The sequence below is a fragment of the Crocodylus porosus genome, unplaced genomic scaffold (assembly GCF_001723895.1).
Source record: "Crocodylus porosus isolate Cpor-Errol unplaced genomic scaffold, CroPor_comp1, whole genome shotgun sequence".
Lineage (NCBI taxonomy): Eukaryota > Metazoa > Chordata > Crocodylia > Crocodylidae > Crocodylus > Crocodylus porosus.
Genome location: NW_017728949.1, coordinates 55710210 through 55735302, shown reverse-complemented (window position 1 = coordinate 55735302; position 25093 = coordinate 55710210). Strand labels below are relative to the sequence as shown.

Here is a 25093-nt window from a genome sequence, read left to right as displayed (position 1 = left end):
CTATATTTTTAGGCTACCAACAGCATCCCAGTTGTTGAGATCTGTGAGCCTGCACATGGGCCTCCAAGCAAAACTTCACAAAACATGTAGATCTGGCCTTAAGATCAGAATCTTGTTGAGTAGGGAAGTACATCTTCTTAAATTTCATCTTTATTGATTTACCTCAATCATGTCTGCAACTGCTGAGCTAGATTCTGAATGGCTGTCAATCAGCGTGACTCCATTGACCTCCTTGGTGATCCCGAGGTGAATATCAGCAAAGGAGCTGCCTTTATTTCTGCACTAGAAATATAACAGTGGAATAGAGTGAGCTGTAAGAATGGCAGTGATAAGGGGGGGGGGCTGAAGGGATTGATCTGAATAAAGATTAAAGGGCCATGATGTGTAGCTGTCTTATGAGATCACTGTGCATGTGCATCACAAGCACGAGGAGGGAAGGTGGTTTTGGAGGGACAATAATGTAATGATGATGTGCAAATACATTATGTGTGAGGCTGAAGAAGAGCTATATAGTGTCTTATAACTAAGCAAAATGGGAGTGAAAATAAGGAAAATTTAATGTCGGTAGAGAACCCCATAGCAAAGCCAAAGAATAGGACCCCTGAGAGGGAAATAACAAAAATCAGTGTGCATCCCTTTTGCCCTCACTCTCCATATGCTAGATAGGTATATCAGGGGAGATCCAGTCCCAGATCCTTCAGGACCATGCCTGTGCTTGTGGAGAGGGCAAAGGGAATAACAGATGGAGGTTTCCCATTCAAACAGGAGTTGTCTTCAGCATAATTCAGCTCTAACCCCATGCAGCACTGGAGCACTTTCATCCCACTCAAATTTCTTCCTTTCCCAACTGAGGTGACTGGTGTGGTGGTGGGTTTAGCATCATTGATTAAGACAATGAGATACATTACAGTGAGATATAGTGATACTTACCTTCTGCATAGTGCTTTTTAGCAGTAGATAAGAAAGCACTCTCCCAAAGACATCAGTCTAACCATCCCTATTTTACCATCATCCCTTAGAAGTATTACAATACATGGATGAATGTATTAACAGTTAACTAGCTGGGACATTCCTGCCTAGTGTGTGTGGATGGCTTGAAGAACCTCCCTCAGGTGAATTTTGCCATGCAGTGGAGCCAAGATTTCTCCTGTGATTTTATCATTTAAAGTAAATCCATCCAGGTTCACTTGGCCCCCCATAGTTCTGTAGGTTTTCACCTGATGTTTCCAGTGCCAGATGAGCAGGCGTCTCCTTCTCCTTTCTGTTTTTCAAGAGAACGGTGACCTACCATTTACATGAAAACACACCATGTGTATACTCCCCACACTTAAAAGCATCTTGTCAGCCAGTCTTAATCCAATAGTACATGTGAACACAGTCTTTCATGCAGTGGAGATACTAGTAATACATAACAATAATACTTCCAGCAATTCTTCTCAGTACCCATCAGATATGGGGGTCTGTCTTCAGAAGTTGATCTTGCTGAGCATCAGTTATGTGACTGGAAGAGAACCAAGTAAAATGTGAACTGTAGACCTTGCCATAGATGTGTAAAATATTCATTGCAATACAGCTAGATGGATAGTGATTACCACTCCCTGCTGTCACATATGGGGTCACTGTGATATATATTCTGTATACTACAATCAAGGAGCAAGAGTTAGAGATGAAGGATTCAAGAAAGAAGGAAAAGGAAGTCATATAACTTTCTATTGCATTTTCACTAAAAAAATAAAGCCTGTGATCCACTTGAAAACTATTTTTTGAACTTGCAGTCACCCATGAGAGCAACTGTGAATCAAATGAAAAGGAGAACACGTTTTAAGTATAGGAAAGCCAATAACTTTTAGTAGTTCACCCTACCTAACATGCGCATTAACACTTAATTGGCAACAGTTTATAGGGTCAGTCAAATAAGTCTGTATGAAGGAAAAGGGACAAATATTTAGTCTAGACTTCTGAGGAAAAGCCTGAAAACCAAGATCTCCTGATTTCCACTGCTGGTTCTGTGTCCAGATTGTCCTGTTGTCCTGAAAAATGTTCTTTATATTTTCTTCAGGATACCTGTCACAAGAGCGCTCAAAGCCTATAAATGCATAAGTTAACAAGATAACCTGTGATCTTAGACCACAAGACCTGCCACACCTGTAATCAAAGCCCACTGCCCTTGTAGTCTTAATCTGTCCTCTTCTCACTTCCCTCAGACACATCTGGTGGCTTTTTTCAAGTCTCTGAACAGCTTCACCTCCCTTTTGGCCTATGCCTGCTCCTCTCCCCATGACTTCTCCACCGTTGCATATAAATCTCTGCCCTTCCTAATGTACTAGATGTTCTCATACACTTCCCCGCCCCGCCACATTTTAAAACTGTCTCTGATGTTCCCCAGCTCTAACCTTATTCAGCAGGGGTGCTGTTAATAGCCTGTTGTATGGGGCTTTTAAAAGAGAGAAGTCCCCTGGATTTCCCAGGATGTATGTGAAGTTTTCACTCTTTAGCAGTCATCCTAAAAGCTTTAAATTGCCAACAGGTGCCACACTGTAGTTTCTAAAATACCAGAATTATTTACTATCCCATGCACAAGGTGATATTGCATTTAAAGTGCCACTATGGGCTTCATCGTATAGGCATAACATGTTGCCCATATGAGGCCTCATTCTCACTCGCATTAATCTTGCAGTGGAAAGGGGCTGTGACTTAAAGGACTGATGCAGAATTCCACCAAGGCCCCTTTTTCTTGCCAAAATGAAGTAAAGCAGGGGTGTCAAAGAGGCCAGATCGAGGTGGTGGAACTGTTCCTGGAAGCTCAAGGGTGTGGACCTCAATGCACATGGCCCAGGAAGTCAGGATCTAGCCCAGAGCCCATGGTGAGTTTGACCTCCCTGACCTGAAGGAATCGTCAAGGTGCACAAGACTCAAGGGTCTGTTCCCAGACCCACTGAAGTCTGTAGGAATCTTTCTACTTGATTTTAGTAAGTTTTGGGGTCTAGCTCACAGGCAGAGGATACAGGGAAACACAGGGGAACATCATCTTGCACTAACAGGGCTGCCAATTCACTTCTACCTCCTGGCTTAGGAGCGTAGCCAGGGAAGGAAGCATGCACCTTGTGAGATTCCCATAAGGCCTGTGGTTTGTCAGGGCATCTCTTCTTCCCCCTGCTTCTTTTTGACCCCCTCCGTTGTTAAGAGAAAGGAGAGCAACTACACAAATGGCTTGAGAGTCATTGCTCCTTAGAGGCTGTATCAATACCATAGTTAGACAGCTAATCGGAAGGGTGTGACTCTTGCTGTGCTTTTAGGCTGAGCTTGAGCTCCATGCTTCACATTTTGAAGAGCTTCCAGGACCAAGTCTTTTTACTGTAGCTGCTGGCAGAGGTCTTCTTTCAATGGCGACCACTGTGTAGGCCATGCATTGGAGGAGGCAGTAATTCTAGATCATTCGGTGTTGCCCTTCAGCAGGGTGAGGGATGGAGAAAGGGGTGTTTTCCTGTATTGCTTGGTCTATCTATCGTTCTATTGTTCCATCTTTCGCTCTATCGTTCAATCTATTGTTCCATCGTTCCAGCTAATTAAACAATGTATTTCCATTGGGAGAGAAGGGAACGATGAGTGAATTTAGAGAACAGACACACTTTTGAGAGATGGATGTATAGCTGCTCTTGGAGGGAAAGTAGGGGGTTGAGGAGAGCCCCCTGGCCCTGAAACACAGGGGTGGTAGTGGGTAGGGATCGGAGAGAATATGGTGGGAGAAGATTGTTTTCTTTTCTGGTGGTACCAAATATAGCTTGGAAAGCAGGGTTGGATTGGCCTAAGGGAAACATTGTCTTTAGTCAGAAGCAGGGGAGTGTTTGGATGAGTATTGCTTTGGAATTATGATTTTTTTTAGGCAGTTGTTTTGTTGTACTTATTTTAATATTTTATTTTAATTTGCTTGGTTTTGTTTTGTTTTCCATCTTTGTGTCTGTCTATCATATTGTAAATTGCCCAAAACCTTTTCTGAGAATGCCAGCAGATAAAGCTAATATATCAATAAATAAAATGGCCAGTGCTTAGACAATGCCATTTTACCAGCGGTGAAAACAAATATTACATAGAAGTGAAATGGACAGTGGCTGTCCCTGATGAGCCAATATTCATTAAATATTAGCACTTGATTCTGAAAGCTGTCCTATTAATGCATCATGCTGGTCTTTTTAATGGTGGCCAATATGCCTTCTTAATTATTATTACCGAGTATGTTTTTAGGATTAAGAAATTTGCACAGATAATTCTACATGTAACAAGTAAACCACTTATCAAACATTTTAAAAATAGCTAAGAATCCTTTGTTTTATGACCTTTTAAATACTGTGAGCACTCAGGATGCTGATTTTTGCTGGTCCTTTAAAATATTATACAATGAGGTTTATATAGATAGGTATATAGATATCTATCTAACTAGATATCTCTCTCTATATATAGTTTCATAGTAGCTAGTGTCAGGAGGGACCTGATCAGATCATCTAGCCTGACCCCCTGTCACAAGACCCCAGACAGGTGATCATCCAACCTCCTCTTGAATTTGCCCAAGGTAGGGGTGAGGACCACTTCCCTGGGAAGTTGATTCCAGATATTGGCCACCCTAACTGTAAAATATTGCCTTCTGATCTTTAACCTAAACCTGTTTTCCATCAGCTTATTACCATTGTTCCTTGTCACCCCAGGTGGTGCTGGGAAGAAAAGGGCTCTTTCTATTTGCTGATGATCCCCCCTGATGAGTTTGTAGGCAGCCAACAGGTCCCCTCTCAGCCTCCTGTTGCCGAGGCTGAACAGGTTCAGGTCCCTCAGTCTCCCCTCATATGGCCTGTCCTGCTGCCCTCTCACCAAGCGGGTGGCCCTCCTCTGACCCCTCTCCAGGCTGGCCACATCCCTTTTGAAGTGTGGCGCCCATAACTGGATGCAATAATCCAACTTCGGCCTGACCAGTCGCATAGAGGGGGAGGATCACCTCACTGGAGCAGCTTGAGATGCACCTTTGGATGCATGACAGGTATGGTTGGCTTTGCTGGCTATGGCCTGGCATTGGTGGTTCATGTTCATCTTTGAGTCAATAATGACTCCAAGATCCCTTTCCGCCTCTGTGCTTTCAAGAGGGGAACTCCCCAGCCTGTCTGTGCGCTGTGGATTCCTTCTGCCAAGGTGCAGCACCCTGCATTTGTCTATGTTGAACCCCATCCTATTCTCATCTGCCCACTTTTGTAGTCTGTCTAAATCTAGTTGCAGCCTGTCTCTCCCTTCACGTGTGTCCACCTCGCCCCACATCTTAGTGTCATCAGCAAACTTGGACAGCTGCTTTCCACCCCTCGTTCAAGTCGCTGATGAAGATGTGAAACAGCGCGGGCCGGAGGACCGAGCCCCGGGGAAACCCACTGCTCACATCTCACCAGGCTGAGTACGACCCGTCCACCACTACTCTCTGGGTGCGCCCCATCAGCCAATTTTTGACCCATCCAACTGTGCAGGCATCAATGCCACAGTCGCTTAATTTATTGATGAGGATGGGGTGAGAGACAGTGTCGAAGGCCTTCTTAAAGTCTAGAAAGACTACGTCCACGGCGACACCATCATCCAAGGATTTAGTCACTTGGTCATAAAAGGCAGCCAGGTTGGTCAGGCAGGACCTGCCTTTGATGAACCCATGCTGGTTGCCCCTGAGCATGATCTCCCCTGCTGCCCCCCACAGATGTGCTCCTTGATGATTCTCTCCAAGATCATCCTGAGCACTGAGGTGAGGCTTAAGGGCCTGTAGTTACTTGGCTCCTCCTCCCTCCCTTTATTAAAAATTGCGACCACATTAGCTACTTTCCAGTCCTTTGGCACCTGGCCAGATGACCATGAATGCTCATACAGCTGGGCCAAGGGCTCTGCGATGACTCCTGCCAGCTCCCTGAACACCTTTGGGTGGAGGGCATCTGGACCTGCAGATTTAAAAATGTCCACCCCTTCCAGAGTTACATCTGCTCTGACTGAAGGTCTGACAGAGCTATTCCTGAGACTGTCCCTACCTCTGGTAGGTGGGATGTCCCGGTCCCTGGTCAAGGAATACGGAGGCAAATAAACTGTGAAAAATATCAGCTTTCTTGTCTGGTGTAGCCACATGATTACCATTTGAGTTTTGCAAGGGTCCTACGTTGCATGGTGCCCTCTTCTTGCTCCCAATGTACTTGAAAAAGGACTTTTTGTTGTCCTTAATCCTGGACGCTAGCCTGAGTACCATCTCTGCCTTGGCCTTCCTAATAGCCCTCTTACTCTCCCAGGCTGAGGAGGAGTCCTGCTCCTTGGTGATAGCTCCTCCCTTCCACTGGTTGTACGGCCCCCTTTTAATCCTCAGGCATTGCTGAGTGCCTTTGCTGAGCCAAGCGGGTTTCTGAGCACTCTTACACCCCTTGCTTCTCTCAAGGACTTTATCCTCTGAGCCTAGAGGATCGCCGCCTGAAGATACAACCATCCCTCATGGACTCCCATTTCCTCTACCTTCTGGGCCCTCAGTGCCTCCCCCACTAATCTGTGAAGCTCATTGAAGTTGGTCCTTCTGAAATCAAGGGCATTAACTTTTGTGCAAGCCCTTGACACCCTGCATTGGATAGTGAAATCCGGCAGGTGATGATCACTATGCCCAGGTGGTCAAGGACCTGCAGTCCCCTCACCAGGTCATCACCAATGGCCAGGACTAAGTCCAGAAAGGCATTGCCCCCAGTGAGGCTGTGCACTTCCTGGATAAGGTGAAGGTCCTGTAATACAGCCAGGAACCTACGTGAGCGGTGAGACCTGGCTGCCTGCTCCTCCCAGCAAATGTCTGGGTAGTTTAGGTCACCCATGACAATAACATCCCTTGACCTAACCGCCTCCATAAGCTGACCGGAGAAGTCCCGGTCCAGCTCTTCCTCCTGGTTGGGTGGTCTATAGTAGACACCCACCGTAAGGTCCCTTTCACCACACCCGCCCTGTAGTTTGACCCACAGTGTCTCCGCCTGACCCTCCTCTAACTTGAAGCTAATCCTTCATGTAGTGAGGTGTTTTTGATATAGAGCGCAACCTCCCCACCCCTGCCTTTCCTCTCTGTCTTGTCACTTCTATATAAGTATAGATGTCTATATAGATAGGTGTAGATAAAGATATATCTAGCTAGCTAGCTAGCTATTTATATAGAGATAGATTGATCGATTGATCTCTGGAAAATAAATTAGGCTTAAATCACTGGAGCTGTGGAAACTGAAGAATGCGCTCACATGCTCCCCTCAATGGTACTTGTTCTACTGCTTTCAGAGGGATGCAAAATCAGGTTAGAATTAATAAATAATACATAAAAGTTGTAAAAAAAAGTGCTTGCAATGTCCAGTGCTTCTCTTTTGCCCGTAGATGACTAATGAGAGCACCCAGCTGGGACAGTCTATTAGGTGATGACCCTCAAAAACTTTACAGATGCACCCCACGGCATTTCACATACTTTGTCAGAACTCAGGGTGGGATACTGGTCTTGTAACATCTGTAGGGTCATCATGAGACGCAGTGCTTTTTCTCAGGACAAATACAGCATCTCTTTGCAACTTCAGATGCTTTCTTCTCTTCAAACACACACATTCATACAAACTTAAATGCAAAGGAATTTCTCCTCCTGTTCTCTAAAAATAGATGAAGAGACATTTTTACCCAGCATCCTCAACACCATAACGAAGAAATGACCCAGTTCTGAAGTCTGCTGTAAAGTTTCTAGCCTACATAGTAAATGTCACAAGTTAAATGGAAATTTCATTGCTTTGGGGATTATCATGTAAACTCTCATGGACACACTATTACTGCATCCTTAAGAGTTTTGTGATTATAACAAATGGCTGGAGTTGTGGCAGGAGACATGTGGACAAATGGTAAATTGATTGTTTGGGATGTTGAGAGGAAAATAGGGGTATCGGTATATTTGAGAAAGGGCGTCCTAGTTTAATGTAGGGAAAATCCTGCTGAACCCAGTATTTCACAGGGTAAGATTTATGGTTGCATTGACAACACCGATCAAATTCTACAAACTGGGTAATAGCAAAAAAGGCATCGGAAGATGAGGAACAAATTCAGCTAACAGGCCGGGAAGCCATGAGAGAAACAGTAGTGGGATGTGACCCTCCTCGCATTGGGAGTGACGGTTCCTGTGGTTCAAGGGTCTGTTTTCTCATTTTCAGCAGACAGAGCTGCTGGGAATACAATGGAATATTGTGTTTTTGGAGGCAATTACAATAAAAGCCCTGTGCCATACCCTTTCCTTTTAATGCTTTTTTCTTTATTTATTTTCATTCCTTTGCACCGAGATAAAATTAATGCATCAAAGAGAACAGCCCATGAAGTAAGATGGGGATTGCAGGATTGCTCTGGAGTGTTCATAGCAGTGAACAAAGACAAATGGCCAAATTATTGCTCCTTAAGAGATGCAGCTCTACTGGTGATGGGGATGAAGCATGTTATCAGAGCACGGGGTTAGGGTAGTGTTCAGATAAATTCATTGTTTGACCTGTGAGCAAGGAAACCTCAAAGGGAATGAGGGAAGAGACGTATCTGTCCCAAAGACCCTTTCTCTCCTGAACCATGTGGTTTTGCAAAAAATGTTGGAGCAAGAGGAAAACCAGTGAAGCCAGCCAGGGGATGAGACTCTTGAGAATTGCTGTAGTCTGTATTTGAAAGGGTTTGATGAAGTCACCAAAGGAAGGGTAAAATTGTTCATCTGCCCATCCTTATGTGGTGAATGCTTTGTAGATGCTTCTGCAAAATGATGGGGTTGCAAGCCCTGTTTTGCCGGGGCTGGACCTTATCATGTACCCATCGGAGCCGAAAGGAAGTCTCCTTAAAAATGATGTGGCATGTGTCCTGTCCCTGAACACGGCTGCCTTTGTGCTCAGTACTCCATGGAAGGAGAGGTCACTCTTCCCTAGGTTGGACATCTCTGCTCTGGGCTGGTCAGCGTGTTTGGCACCGCAAGTTGACAAATCGAATATACTAGTTTGCCAGCAGAAGGATAGTTGTGCACTCTGGGTGCTTTCCAGGTGGAAAATAATCCTTTCTTCAAAGTATTCTTCATGCCATATGTGGAGTTGCTTTAGTGTTTGAATGTGTGATTAGCGCTGGGCAAGCTGATTCAAGGGGGAATAACAGAAAGTCCAGCCCTTGGGCCGCAACCTATACTGAACTACAAGCTTGGCGCTTTTTTACTATGTTCATAGTTCTTCTGGTCTGGGACCAGAAACACCTGCAGATCACAGGAAAGGAGACTCCTGCCATATTTCCAAGCCAAAAGCAGGAACAATTTGTAAGGATTCTTGCAACAGAAGGTATGGCTTCATTCCAGTTTTGCAGATGGGAATATCTGGAAGTATGGAGAAGTATGAAGGCGAGCAAAGCAACTTGGAGCAGCACAAACTCTGCAATCTTTGAGATTTAGCAGTCCCTTGTCTAACATGCATATAAGCATATGCATATATCCATGAAGGCTCTCTTCTGTCTCAAAGGAAAGAGACTGTCTTTTTGAACTAAGGCTGTCATGTTGGATACTCTTTTCTCTGTGCAGAGGATGGGGCTAGGAGTAGTGGTCACAAACTGCAGCAGAGTAAAGTTTGGTTGGCAATGAGGAACCAAGTTCTAGCTACAGTGGTGGACAGGCATTGGGCTAGGCTATTCAGAGAAGCTGTGAAATCTCCCATCCCCCTAGAAGTTTTCAAGAGCAGGTTGGACAGACACACAACACACATGGATTTCATAGACATTAGGGACATGGTTTAGTCAGGGTGATCCTGCCTTGAGGAGGTCACTAAACTAGATCACCTCATCGGTTCCCTTCCAGCTGTATTTTCCTAGGATCTTGTGTTATATTAATATCCAGCAATATTTTATAGAGGTCATTAAGAACAATACAAGTGTAATCTAATCTATTCACTTGGAGGCCATACCCAATTATTTCCTACATAGTGCTTTTGGCTTGTTTCGTTCTAAAGATCTCCTGGTCAAATGCTCTCAAATTCCTGGTCTTTGACTTCCAAATAGATTCTGTGCGTTCCTTAAAAAAGGCAACTCCCCCCCCCCCCCAAACCCTGGAGAAATAATGTTCAAATGGTTTTTTAGAGTCCCTGTAGAGTTTCTGTTCATCTTGTTATGTGTAAATGGTAAGCCAGTGATTTGCTGTCATGCAGACTGCCACTAATGACTTCTGCATGTCAGAGCATTAGCATTTATAGGTCACATTTGTCTTTCGGTCTTTATTCTTTATTCCCCAAAAGTCCTCAGTTCTTTCATCACTGAGGCAAAGTTCCACCGGAGTCACTTTTTTCTTGCTACTGTGCTTTGCCAATGCCAGCGCTAGGGATGAACTGCAAATAGTGGCTAATGCCATTACCTAATGCAGACAGTGACTAATGTGTGATCCTTAAAAAGGTGAGAGGCATGACAAGCGTTTAAAACTTGGGATGTCTGTCTGAATACCCTTTATTCATCGGAAACCCTTGCACTTAAGCAGTGTCATTATTTCTTTCTATAGCTCGCTGTGAAACGCTGTACAAGGTTATAGTAGGATACACAATAGATCCTCTGCTTCATTGATATCTTTTGGGCGATCCAGACTCATGTCTGTTCTGTGCTCATCATTTCTGATTAGAGATGGTGGGGAAATGTTCGTGAATGCTGTGTCAATTTGAAAATATTAATTCAATAAAATTGTTCTTTGCGGAAAGCTGATTTCAGTAGGAATTAGTGTGGGGAAACATTTGGGTTTTTTTTTAAAAATTCAAAACAGTCATCCGTAGTGTTGACATGTATTTTTCTACTTTGTATTTATTTTGCATTGTTTCATGGCGCCTCTGCAGTTGTAGTGCATAATATTCTCGGTGCCTACTCAAATGTCATCCGTGACATGAACGCTGAATAGTTTATTTTTATTCTGTCTTAAAATCTGTAAGGGTTGTACTTTGTACTGCTCGAGTAGTGTACTCCTAGAGAAACACATCTTCTGTTTGTATTGTAATGATACAGCTTGACACCAAGTGTCAAAGTATCAAACTAGTGTAATAAGGCGCAAAACTTCGAGTCAGTACCAGCCTCTTCCCTTAAAAGTTTAAATCAAATTTTATAGTGATGGTGATGTTGCAGCCGTGATGCCCCGGGGTTATGAGAGAAGAAATAAAGTGATGACTTTTGTCAGACCAATTTGTTTAGCTGGGGGAAACAAGAGGCCAGCGTTCAGGCTTCAATCCTCTTTGAAACATAAAATATTGAGATCCCCAAACCGGATGTTAAAATTCTGAGAGAGAATTTGTATAAAACCTGGAGTTTCTGTTTCATGGTTTGTTTGTTTGTTTGTTTTTAATTATTTCTATGACTTACAATGCCAACATTTCTCATAAAGCAGACATTTTGAGTTCTATGTGCCTAGCATGAAGCATTTATCTGGATGCCTGTTGTTCTACATTCATATAAATTGTGTTGTTTTGACATCCAGAAGTCATCTTTGCTGGTTTCCATGAGAACAAATCCTTGATTTCTATTTTATTTTCAACTTATAATAATTTTTAAAGGCAGGCCTTTTAAAATGTTGGTATGTAGTTCAGACACACTCGTGTTTATCTTCTCTAAAGAAGAGACAACATAGATTGCAATAATAGTTAAATAATGTCAACATAATTCCAAATAGTGTCTTCCTGATGGGTAGGCGGATTGATTTGCAAACATATAAATCCTTTGGTACTTTTTGATAAGCAGGAAAGTACACAATATACTCTTACATCTATTCAAATACCTATACAGGTAAACATGCACTTAATTCAGATTCTGAACATTTACATCATTATGTCCAGGACATCAGGACTCACAGTAGAGATGGTATCTTTTATTAGACCAATAGGATTTTTTCAAAAACATTTTCTTTAATTAAAATTTCTTTAATTCATTTTTTATGTGAGAAATAAGCATCCCTTATTTTCAATATTATAGGATAATGCTTTTGTTTTCTCAGGATTTGTGTCAAGTTGCATTTGAAAGGGGATTAGAAGTCAATTAAAAATGTGCAGAACCAGCATTTTTAACTTTCTGGTTTTAAATTTAATTTAAATTTATTTTGAAATTGAATGTTAAATGCATCTAATATATTAAATAATACCAGCTTTTTTGGGTTTGCACTTCAAGCAACTTTATTGAGAAATGGAAGTATTAAATGTAATTATTGAAATGACAGATTGGTTTTGGTCATCATGGGACAGAGTTTCAATGACCTGAGTATCTAACAATGAGAATTTCAAGGATACAAAATTGGGTTAGATACCTTAAGTGCCACTGAAATCCCTTTGAAGCTGTTTGAGCTAGAATGAGAATGACTCAGCCAACAATTAGCTTGTGACAGCATGATAGATAAGGTGATTTGAAACCAGCATTTAGGTTTGGGTAATATGATACCTATTTGAATACAATGGTTGATGGAGACATCATTTGAGTGTCTCCGTATAGGACTTACATGTCTATATCTATCTATCTTTAGCTCTATATAAGAACTTTTATGGACTTTTGAATGGGACCCAAGAACTAAGGGTGTTTATACTAATGTCTTGAGAAAGCTTAGAACAAAAAAAACCAACAGTCATGAAAGGTGATATGCTCCTGCTGGTGTTGGGAGTCTGATAAAATTGAAAAAGTGGAGAAATGGAGAATACAAAAGCTCTACAGCAGGTAGAGGAAAGAAAACTAGAAGAGTCCGATGAGCTCGTCTTCGACATGTTTGATATCCAAAATGGGATGAAAGCAGATGGAAAAGACCAAACATTTGAAAGGCCATGAATGTGATGTCTGATGGCAGTTCTTGGTTTTCTTAGCTGTTGTATCCTCTTAACTTCCAGTGAAATCAAAGAAGACTTTAATATTATTGCACCGTTAAAGTTCTTGATCAAACCATCTTCTTTTCCACCCCCCAACCTAGAATCGGATATAGCGGATTTTGATGGCAGGAGTTCCTTACTGTACAGATTCAATCAAAAACTGATGAGCACCTTCAAAGATGTGGTTTCCCTGAAGTTCAAGAGCATGCAGGGAGATGGAGTCCTATTCCATGGAGAAGGACAGCGTGGAGACTACATTACTCTGGAGTTGCAGAAAGGGAAACTCTCCTTACATATTAACCTGGGTAAGACCTGTTTGTGTTTTCTAATATTGTCGTGTTGAGAGTTGTATTTTATTTATGGGTTTAGCTGCATATTGTTATTTTTATTAGGGCAGTGTCTAGGAAGCCCAACTGATACCGTAGTAGTTATGCAAATAGGAAAAGCCTACTGGGACCCTTTTTTAGTGCATTGCAGTGCAATACACTTGCTTCTAAGGTTTGGTTAGAACCAGGAAAAGAAGAGACCCCATCATTGTATGCTCATGTTAGGATGAAGGCATAAGAGAAAGTTTGGCTCGGTTCCTCTTCAGTGGATACCTGCTATACATTTTTATTTGGCTGGAAGGACTATCGCATTACCCATAAGGGGTATTATGTGCAGCAAAGTCGAATGCCAGCGTGAATGTTCATCCTCTGTGCAGTATAGGAGCAAAAATAGAAGATAAATGGACTTTCCTTTAACTAGCAGAAGTCAAAACTTGTGGGCAATTCTACACAGGGGCATCTGTAGGTAAGAGAGAGATTTCCCTAATTTTCAACCTCTCTTTCTGGCTCTACTTCACTGTTTTAATTTTTGCTTGAACAACCCAGTGGCGCCAAGTTATAGTTGGGTATTCATGTTTCTTTCAGTGCTTGCGGTGAAACAGTTTTGTTTGGCAGCGTGTTGGACAGTTTCCCCTGCTGTCTCTCTCTTAGAGGAAAAAGAGGTGCCTCTAGGATGATGGTCTTTTTTGTGGGATGTCAGTATGGACTTCGCCAATTAAAAGCATGAGCGCATACTGGCTGAACAATACCCATTAACCGAAAACAGCAACTATAACAACCTCCCATTCAAAGCAACCATTAGAGGGAGCCTACAGACATTGTGTGAACATGCTCTTCAGACTAATATAGCTAACTACCTTCTTCTGCTTTGGGTTTTATTGTTCTAAATTTCCCATCACCATTACTCCTGAAGGTAGCCATACGGTCAGCGGTTGTTTACTTCTTCCCAGTGCATTTACTGTTGTCCTCTGTAGCTTCCAATTTTAGTTGGGAGAGCTGACTCCAGGATGGGAAGAGGGGCCATATTAGTAAAACTCCCTTGTGCAGACAAAGCCAGTGAGAAACAAAGCAGCATCCTTTGTTTATGTCTGTAGGCATTAGCACTCAGTCATCAGTCGGGACCAACTGAAAGTACTAAAACAGAAGTTGTTAATAAGTCCTTCTGCATTTCTCCCTTCATGCTTAATTGTGTTTGTGTGAAGTGCCAATAACAATTTTCCACAGCTCCTTGGGATTTCTTACATAAACTTGCTTTGTATTTTAAGAGTAGAAAGAATCATCCTGCATTTCTGTTGGATGTTATTTAAAGGGGCATTGCATGTGCCAATAACCTTTTCACGATGGAGTTGTGAATGCTGGATTCTCTGGTACCACTGGTTTCTCCTCGTCCTTCAGAGGAGATTAAGAATACAGACACCCAGTGTGTTTATACTGGTCTGATCTAATTTTATGCCAGTGGAAGAGTGGAATACACCCTCATATTACTATAAATATACAGACTTAGCTTAGTGAAGGTCATTGCACTCCGTCACTATGAAATTTCACGGTGGGAAAACGGTAGTCACGATGCAGTTTTGAGTGACATCAGTGGATGTATCGTGTGCCCCCCAGCTGTAGTTAACTGCAGCTGACTTTTTGGGAATGGCTTTTTGGGAAAATGATGACCTGCTTCTCTGCCACCTACAGGCATGGTATTATAATGGCGGACTGCTACTCTGAGATAAGCTGATTATTTCACCGCAGATGATAGTGCAGTTTACATCTGTGAACAAAATCAGTGTAGTTTGACTTTTATTAGTAAAAGACGACACGGGTGACCAAATCAATGCAAAAGGAATGCAAACTATACTGGTGACCAAGAATTGCGTGTCTGTACCCTTAGGTTTTAACCTTGGGATAGGAACTTGACACCATGGTTATATATTTTGTTTGATTTTTATTTTGTTTGGTGAGCGGTTACATGATTGCTGAGTCTCAAAGATAAAAATATTTCATTCAGCAATGGGTCTGTGCTGCACGATTAGAATCTGGATTTCAGCCATCACAAATTTTATGAATGTGTATGTCAGGCCCGGGTGTATTTGGAGGCACAGATTTGAATTTATAGGCAGTGTAATTAATCATTTTGGAATGTGCATCGTTCCATTGCCATGGAAACTTTGAAATATTAAGGCATGCGGCTAGTGGGGAAATAGAAGAGAATTTAGCTCTTTAAGACCTGAGCTTGATTCTTCTATCGTTGGAGTTTTTAGGTGAAGTGGGGTTACTTTACTCATTTTGGTAGAGTTAGTACAGATATTTTCCAGTGCAGTGAAGACCGAAATCTGGCCCTATCTAAGGATCTGTGTTTGTTTAGATGCACTGGAATTACCTTGCTGAAAATACTTGTGTCCATGGCCATTGCTTGGTTTGTTGTGTTTTCACTGAAGAGGCTTAGGTATATGTTGTTTGCCAAAATGCAAAAAGTGAGCAGTAAGAACTGAAAAGTCAGGGTAATCTGTTAGGCTACAGGGCAGCAGATTGTTATGCAGTCTGGACTGAGCTGTTAAATGTTAGGTTCTCAAATGTCCGTCCAGGCCAAGGAACAGGCTCTAGTGGCGCAGAGGGCAGTGCATGAAGTATCCTGGCACAATCCCCTTCTTGTTCCTGATCAAGAAGTTTGCAATCAAGAAGTTCTTGCCTTCAAAAAAAAAAAAAAAAAAAGAGCAGCTCCCAAAAAATCCAGCCTGGGTTTTATGCTGGGTCTGGTTTACTGGGGTGTGAGTATAAAAGGCTGTTTGGTAGCACATAAACGATGAGCACTATTGAGCCTTAAGTACTTCTGTTCAAGGTCCCTGGACTCATGACAGTGTCCTCTGCCTGTCTCTGCCCCTCCAGGAGATGCCAAGCTGCGTTTCAGCAACAGCCACACGTCCGTCACCCTGGGCAGCCTCCTGGATGACCAGCATTGGCACTCTGTTCTGATTGAGCGATTCAACAAGCAGGTGAACTTCACGGTAGACAAGCACACTCAGCATTTCCGAACCAAGGGGGACTCGGATCACCTGGACATCGACTATGAGGTGCGTCAGGTCTCGTGGCTTATGCCCTCGCAGGAGAGTCTGAGCTTGAGCAAACATACTTGGGCTTCCAGCAGCAGAAATCTCTTCCAGATATGGTTCCCCTTGCCCATAAAGCTTGCCCTCATTGTTAACCAGCTCAGGTTGCATCACATCATTTACCCTGTGAGCACTGCATTAGATCCTAGCTGCAGTCACGATGTTGTACATTGGGACTGAGGGTACATCTACACAGCCTCCATCCTTATCTTTTTTTTTCTGCGTGCACCAGATCCTGAGAATTGGGCAATATAACTGCTTTGGACAAGCCCTGAGCAAATGCCAATAAGCAGGACTAAGTCTGAGAGCAGGCTTGGATGCATGCTCGTATCCAGGATTTGGCACATGCGTCTTGGCAGCTCTCCTTGGCTTGGCCCAGAGGTGCCATACAGTATTCAAGGAAGAGGAGTGATGCTACAGCAAAATCACCTACATCGGTGGCAGATCTCCAAGGGCCAGGTCCTATTCCATCTATTAGGCACGTGAGCAGACTTATGCACCTACACGTGATTTGATTCTCTCCTGCTCAAGTCCTGAAAATCCATGAGTGCATCAGCGTTTGTACGACACGCTCATCTGACACTGAAGACTGAGTCACACACACACACACACACAAAAAGCAGGGGACCCACACACCTTTTGCATGAGGGTTTGAAGCAGTGGGCAATAGTCTCACCTAGTTGACTACGGCCACTTATACACGTAAGGGGTGGAATAGAATCTGGTTTCCACTCCAATGGATAAATTATTAGTTTTTTTTGTTCCTGACAAGCTGTTTGTGCTCATGGTCCTGCTTTTAATCCACCTGGCCACTGGCAGGTCTGTAGCTGTCCCCAGCTTGAAGATGAAGGCAAGCAACCTTCTCTGTAGAGATGGCAGGTGTAGGGAACCAGTGAAGCAAACACCCAAGACAGGGTTTTATCAGGGAGAAACATCCTCTGATGCCTGGCTTGCACTCCATTGTTGAGAATTTCCCTTCCACGGCAAGAAGCCATGCTGGCAAAAAAAAGTGTAAATGAGAGTAAATTAGGGATCTTCAGTGATCTGTGGTGATGGAGACAGGGAAACTTTGTAACTTTGTAAAACATGCATGGTCTGAAGAGGTTGGTAGATGGTTAGAAGTTGAAGCTAAAAAATTGAAATGCAAGCCGGCTCTCAAACAAGCCAGCCTAAGGATGAAATACAATATTTTCTAACTTGTGGGTGGGGGGTCACCTTTACAGAGAAGGAGTAGAAGAAGCATTGGAAAACTAGAAGGAGAATGTAAGGATTGGCCCCTCGGTGACTGTGAGATGAACGACCTCGATATTCAGCCCTGCAATTTTCTCACTTTCAGCAAAAATGTGACCTATCACTTCCTGCTGTGCTGTTGATGTTGGGAGGGGTTTTGTTTTCTTTGTTTGGGGTTTGTTTTTTTTTTTGTGATTCCCTAGGCGGTCTAATAAAAAGGTATCATTTCTGACCCAAGAGTTCTAGATTTTTGCATTTCGTTGGGGTTGGTATAAAGTAACGCTGATGCTTCAGTGCAGTTTGAGGAAGTGTGGTTGGCCCACACTTTCCAAAAATGTGTCTCAGTGAAGATTATGGAAGCTAGCCTCAGCTGGTACAGATCGGTATACCGTCACCTACCTCAATCAGGCACTCCAGTGTACATCAACCAAGAATCTGCCCCCCCCGGCTCAACACTTGCCATGGTTTGTTTTTCGATTCACATTTGAATGACTCAAGCATTTCAAACCTAACATTAGAGACAATGAAGTCTAATGAAAGTTTATCTCAGCACACTTAAGGGATTAAAGATCTAGCTAAGGGTAATAAGACCATTAGTTTGGTAATTACAATTATTACTGATCACTAAGGAAACTGTTTTCTCAATAATGCAGCAGTATAATTGATATTGATTTTTTTTCCTGGTTTTTTTTTTTTCAACCCAGTGCAAAGTCCCTAAGCAGGAGAGTTAAAAGAACAGAAAATGAAGGCAAAAGAATGCCAAGTGATTTAAGCAAGAACTAACGATTCTCAGCCCCCAAATCAGCTTTGCTATTGCTTGACCCCTTGTGTGAATAACAAACGTGCAAGCGGTATGGAGTTGAAAACTGTTTCACTCTTTATTGCCATGTAATGATCAATTAATCCAACAGAGGCACAAGTTCGTCAAGGCTCCTTCATTAAGGTTTCATCTTCAAAGCAGGGCTGATGGTTTTATCTCTGCAGTTTTCTTTTATTTATTTTTTGCTTTATTTACTCTGGTCTTACACACACGCACGCACGTACACACACTCAGAGTCTCCTCACACCATTGCAGCAATGGGTGTAGACAAACCTTTTAGATAGAAACTGGAATTGCTAAGGGGAAAAAAAAATGGTTTAAATAGCTTCTAGTGTTTCTGCAATGTTAAACAGCCATCCCTCAGTGACCTCTTATCAGTTGTTCTTGTGCAGGACATAGCACCCTCTGTGCCTTCCATATGCTGTATATTTTTTTACAGGGCTGTTGACACTGATAAAAGGAAGAAAAAAAAAAAGGGGAGGGTCGGGGATGGAAACCCGGAAAGGAAAAAAAAAACACCAAAGCCCAGAAATAGGAACAGTAGGAATTTCTGCGTCAAAAAGGCCCACGTAAATGAAGCTTGATTAGGATTCTACACGTACAAATTGAGTGTAATATTTTGAAAATTAGCATTTAGTCATAGATTTGAGCTATAAATTCCACCTCTGAAAGATTGATTTTTTTTTAAACCTTAATTCTTTTTTCCTTTGATGTGTCATGTGCAACAGCTTATAGTTTGCATAGATGGCTCAGTTGAAGGTACATTCTCTTGGCGCTTTAAGACTGACAGTTTAAAGCAACCAGCAAAATGTCTTTTATTGTTATTAAGTGGTATCATGTATTTATATCACTGCTATCCAATGGTTGTGATTAGAATTGCTGAGTGATCTGCTATCCTGTTCTCTGAGCAATGCATTATAGTCAATATTGCTCAGAAAAAGCTGGGATATTACTTAAGCATGTACCTTATAGACTATCATTTAGGAGCAGAAAGATATGAGCTTTCCCTTTTCATTGCTCTGGAATCCCATGGTGCTTTGGTTTACAGCTTGGGGAAAGCAATGGCCAAGGACTGAGCTTAAAGTTATGATTTTTAGGCTCTAGGGTATCCCAGATGCAGCCTTGCAACAGGGGGATACATGGAAGCCTTCAGTTGTCATACAAAATAGGGCTGTGCAAAGTTTCAGTCCCTGTTTTGATTCGGTGGAGAGTCAGCCCAATTCGGTGGCTGAATCTCTGAATCCAAATCAAATCAGAGGACCCTTTAATCCCTCCAAATCGAATCGGATCCCTCTGAATCGATTCAGAGAGATTCAGAAAGATTCAGTGATTCAGACATAGACACAGCTTTAAACGTTTTTTCTACATACCTCTAGCTATCAGGGGCTCATGAGTGCTGCGATGCTGGGGCGCATGGCATGTCCCACAGGAGCACGGGGGGCTGCCCAGTGCGCTTGGCAGCAGACCCAGAAGTGGACCAGAAGCCCTTCAGGTAGCCCCCCCTCCACGCGCCCCCCCCCGGGTTGGTGACTGGTGTCTCCTGGGTCTGGAGAAGCACCTGGGGTCCCCCTGTGGCCAGTTGCCAAGTTGGAGGGAGCACGGGGGGATCCTTGTGCACTCCCCGGCAGACCCCTAAGTGGAGTTGAAGTACTTCCAGTCCACGTCCGAGTTCACCACTGAACATGTGGACGCCCCCCATCCCCCCACACTCCTGTGGGACACTCCATGCGCCCCAGCATCGCAGCGTTCATGAGCTGCACCTGCTACCTTGAGGTATGTAGAGAAAACATTTAAAGCTGTATCTGGGTCCGAATCACTGATTCTCCGAATCGGCATCGAATCTTCAGATTCATATTCGGCCGAAGCAAATCAGGGACAGTGATCCGAATTAATGAATCCAATCGCTGTCCCCGATTCAGGCTGAATCTGAATCCAAATTGAATAGGGCCCGCTTCACATACCAAAATACAAAAGCTTTTATCAAGCGAACCCACAATGTTATAGTTGTGAATCCAGAATAACCTTTGTGTTTCTCATTTTGGCAAACATTCTGGCAATGTTTTATGTCATTTTGGAGCTGAAAGATCCATATCCTTCTCTGTAGTCTAAAAAAATGTAGCCAGCATTGTACTCGTTCTTAATAGAAACTGTGCCTAAATATTAAAGCAGTATCATTTAACAAACCCTGTAGTCCTCCCAGTAAATTATATATTGAACAGTAAAAATTCTAGTGATTTCTTCTTTGCTTGTTTTTTTAAATATACTATGTTAAATGTTTTCTTCTGTGCTCTTTGCATAGAAGAAATTGTTATATATTATATTATATTATATTATATTGAATGTTTCTTTCTGTGCTCTTTGCTTGTTTGTTTAAATATATTATGTTTTCTGCCTTAACACAACATAGTGCTTTATGTGTTGAGGGCAAATTTTCCACTCAGACCTATTCTTGTGTACTCTGGAGTTTACAGTGACTTCATTGAACAGAGGCCTAGAGAGTTGTTGGCACCTTGAACTCGTGTGGTTCATTTCAGCCAGGAATCTCAGTGTACTGCACAATCAAAATGTTTTATGTACCCACTGTATGCATGCCACAGAGACAGAAGAGCATCTCCAGATTAATTGTGAATCTCCAGGCCCAACTTATTTCTGAAGTCCCTTGCAGGCAGGGTTAATATGTGCATTGTGGCATCCCTACAGGCTGCACCCTGAGCCAGCCTGGGGGTGGCTAAAACCTTGCTCTTCCTCCCCTCCATGCTTCCTTTCTGAAACATTTGTTTCTCAGAAGCACTAATATGGAGCAGTCCTTGCAGTTGTGTTTGCCTTCTTGCAAGGGTAAATGTCCTTCTGCTCACAAAGTAGTGTAATGTCTTAATGAAGTCAGTCTCACAACATCTCAGGAATACATTATTATTTAATTCAACACGTGCAGAGGAGCCCCTCCAACAACTGTCAATAGCAAAGATATAGACCTTGAGATGATGGTCTAACTGCTAGCTGTTTTACCTACAAGTGGTGAGAACTAGAGAATCATAGAAAACGAGGGTTGAAGGGAGCTCGGGAGGTCACATCCAGTCCAACCCCCTGCTCAAAGCAGGACCAGTCCTAGCCAAGGCTTTGTCTAGCCAGTTCTTAAAAACCTCCAAGGATGAAGACTCCCCCACCTCCGGGTAACCCATTCAACTGCTTCACTACCCTGCTAGTGAGAATTTTTGTCCCTAATATCTAGCTTTCCTGGCTGCAACTTAAATCATCTTGCCTTGACCAGCTCACAATCTAAATGGATGAGACTAATAAAGGAAAGGGGGAAATCAGAGGTGAAGTGATATGGCCAAGGCTGCAGAGCAGAACAGTGGCAGAGTCAGGCATTGAATCCAGGTTTCATAGAATCAGAGAACATGAGGATGGGAAGGGACCTCAGGAGGTCACATCTAGTCCAACCGCCTGCCCGAAGCAGGACCAGCCCCAACTACATCATCCCAGCCAGGGCTTTTTCTAGCTGGATCTTAAACACCTCCAAGGATGGAGATTGTACCACTTGTCTGGGTGACCTGTTCCAGTGCTTCACCACCCTCCTAGTGAGAAAGCTCTTCCCAATACCTAACCTAAACTTCCCTTGCTGCAACGTGAGCCCATTGCTCCTTGTCCTGTCATCTGCTACCACTGAGACCAGCCCAGCTCCAGCCTCTTTGCAGCCCCCCTGCAAGAAGGTGAAGGCTGCTGTTCAATCCCCCTCGGTCTTCTCTTTTGCTGACTAAATCATCCCAGTTCCCTCGGCCTCTCCTCACCAGTCCTGTCCCTCAGCCCCCAAATCATTTCCATTGCCCTGTGCCGGACCTGGCAGCAGGTAGTACAGCTCTGTCCGCTTCCCTACGTGGCAGCCTCACTTTGCCCAATCTGACTCCGACCCCACGCTGCATGTACGGTGCTCATTCCTTTCCCCAATGTGTTTGAGTCATAACTGAGTGTCGTCTTTATTCTTTCCCAAAGCTCAGTTTTGGAGGGATCCCGGTCCCAGGAAAGCCAGGAACCTTTCTGAAGAAAAATTTCCACGGATGCATTGAGAACCTGTATTACAACGGCGTCAATATAATTGATCTTGCAAAAAGGCGCAAACCGCAGATCTACACCGTGGTAAGGATCTGATGAGTCTGTTTTTCTTCATTTGATTAATTAGCTTCCTATCTGTGCTGTTTACAGGCACTGCCATCGTGATCGGTAAATGCACGTCCGATTAACGAGCGCTGCAGGTAGTTAACTGGTTAACATGAAGTTTGCTGATGCTCGTGTGGTTTCAGCTGAGTCATTAAAAGTTGCAGGTACAACTGAGCAAACTTCCCTGATTTTTCCACTGGATTGAATCAGTAACTTGTAGCTGAGGCACGCTTAGTTTGGGCAAAACTTTTACCTTCTACTGAGTGGAAATTCCTGGATCTCTGAACAGACTCTCATAGAACATCGGATGCTGTTACTGGTGCCGTTTAGGTGTAGGTTTAGATTTATATCCTGCCCTATCCAGGAAAGCTCAGCATGTATTACAATAACAGGCAAACAAACCTGATGATACAAAAAAAAATGCAAATGCTACACTAACTCTGATAATCTTACTGACCTGGAATAAAATCTATTTTCTTGGTATCCCCCCACAAGTACTTGGGGTGAATAAAGGTCTCTAAATGTGGCCCTTAGCTTAGGTTTGCATGAAAACTGAGGGGGGAAATGCCACAGATTTTTCAAACAATGTTTTACTTTGGTCTCCCCTTCAGTTCTCCAAATTCACAGTATTGGAAATGTATTTGAAGAACTCTGTAACTGGTTGGAAACAATGGGGAAAAGAAATGCTGTCAACCTTTCATCAACCTTGTGCTTGTTTTTTTTAACCAAAACATTTTACACAAACTTTTTCAAACATGAAACTTCAGTGAAAATTTCATCTAGATCTGGTTAGTTTTTCTCAGCCAAAAAACTAAGACTATACTTGTGTGCACATACATATGCACATTGTATGTCTATAACATTATGCATACATACATCTATGCATGCATCTATATACACATACATACACACACATATACGCATATACATACATACATATATACATACATACACACATATGTATGTGTATATATGTGTGTGTTTACACATTGTATGTATAAATTATAGATGTATAACATTGTGTGCATGTGTATACCCACAATATGTGTGTGTGTGTGTGTGTGGGTGTGTGTGTGTGTGCACGCAAATGTGAATGTTGAGTGGGTGGCATGAAGCTTTTTATAAGCAGAATGGGAAACCTTAACTTCAGGAGGGAAGTGCTGGTGCATTGCATTACAGTATCCAAAATTTAAAAGACCCATTGCACTCGGTTTATATCCTTGCAGATCAGACATGCAGCATATTTAGGTTTTCGTTTTTGAAAGAAATGTTGACTGATTAGATTTTGTAGGACATTTTACTGAATGTCAGGGATACAGACGTACGGTGGGTCAGATGAGCGGTGTGGGGCCACTCTGTGGTTCGGATTGGGCCAACAGACCATCCCTGCACGCCAGATCCAGTGCACGTCCCATTCAGGCCCCGCATGCCACTCGCAGTGCGTGAGCGTGCTGCGTGCAGCATGTGGATGAGCTCTAGGCCAGCCCTGCACACGGCTTGCAGCATGCTCCAGACCAGCTCTGCACACTGTATGCAGCACACAGTTGTGTCGCATGTGGCACGTGGAGCTGGTCTGAGACCCACCCGCAGCACCAGGGGCCAAATCATAGGTCTCTGCATGCCGGATCTGAACCATAGGCTGTATCTTTGCCACCCCCACTGTATGTTATTGTAAAAATAGGGCCAGTCATTGAAATAAAACTGCTCTTGATCCCTATAGCAGTGTGTGGAGTTTAGTGGTGGAGGATGTATTCACCTCGTGCTCAGTCCAAACTCTGCCTTGCTAACTGTGTTCTGACTCTCAGCTCTGGGGTTACAGCTTTAGGAAATGCTTTAGACTGACTTTGTTCCAATGAAATGTCAGTTAGGATTTCACCTAGTGCCTCAGATCAAAATAACCTATTCAAGGCTCATATTCATGGTGGTTTCATACATGCCCATAGCATGTTCTTCTCCATCCCCTCTTGAATACTGTGCGTCAGTAAGACAGTCCCAGCCATCAAGAGACATTAGTTTGTTCTGGCATTAGGAAGTGATCAGAAGTTGCAATGTTTAGGCCCCTTGAAAGAAGAGGATGTTTTCTCCACTCCTTATTCTTCCACCTACCTGCACCCATTTTCGAAAGCTGGTTCCTAAAGTGCTTCTTGCAAGGCTTGCGCTCTTGTGCCATGCACACGTCTGGCAGTTGCGTACAGTAGTCGGGGTCCATCGCGTGCTGTATTTCAGCTTGCACTGTGCAGATAGCCTTGGATAGCTGCCCTTTTGTACATGTTTGCATGCATGCACAGGTCTAACAGTCCCTTTCAGAAGCATATCCTCCCTCATCTCTTCTGCTGCAGGCTCCCAAGGGTTCCCTCCCCATCTCAATACCTTACATGACTCCAGGAGTCATCGTTTCTCTCGGAGACGCAGTTAAACTAGCCACTGTACTGTGAAAGGTCCTATGGGACAAAAAGGCGGGTTCTCCAAGCCCATTGATGTTTTCAAGTGATGCTCTCATGCTACCAGGGAGTCGAAAGCTTGCTCCAAATGCTGCCTACCTCCCCAGGCCCACCTGGGTTCTGCTTTGTGCGACTGCTCTTTGTGAGATACCGC

General features: G+C 43.3%; 1 protein-coding gene across 1 annotated transcript in view; it reads left to right on the top strand.

Moving 5' to 3' along the window:
• Positions 1-25093, top strand: part of CNTNAP5 (contactin associated protein like 5) — a 442467-nt gene that overhangs the window by 219185 nt on the left and 198189 nt on the right. Inside the window, exons 5-7 of the mRNA XM_019554532.1 lie at positions 12971-13174; positions 16073-16257; positions 22334-22477. Coding sequence (XP_019410077.1) covers positions 12971-13174; positions 16073-16257; positions 22334-22477 — 533 coding nt within the window. The remainder of the gene's footprint in view (positions 1-12970; positions 13175-16072; positions 16258-22333; positions 22478-25093) is intronic.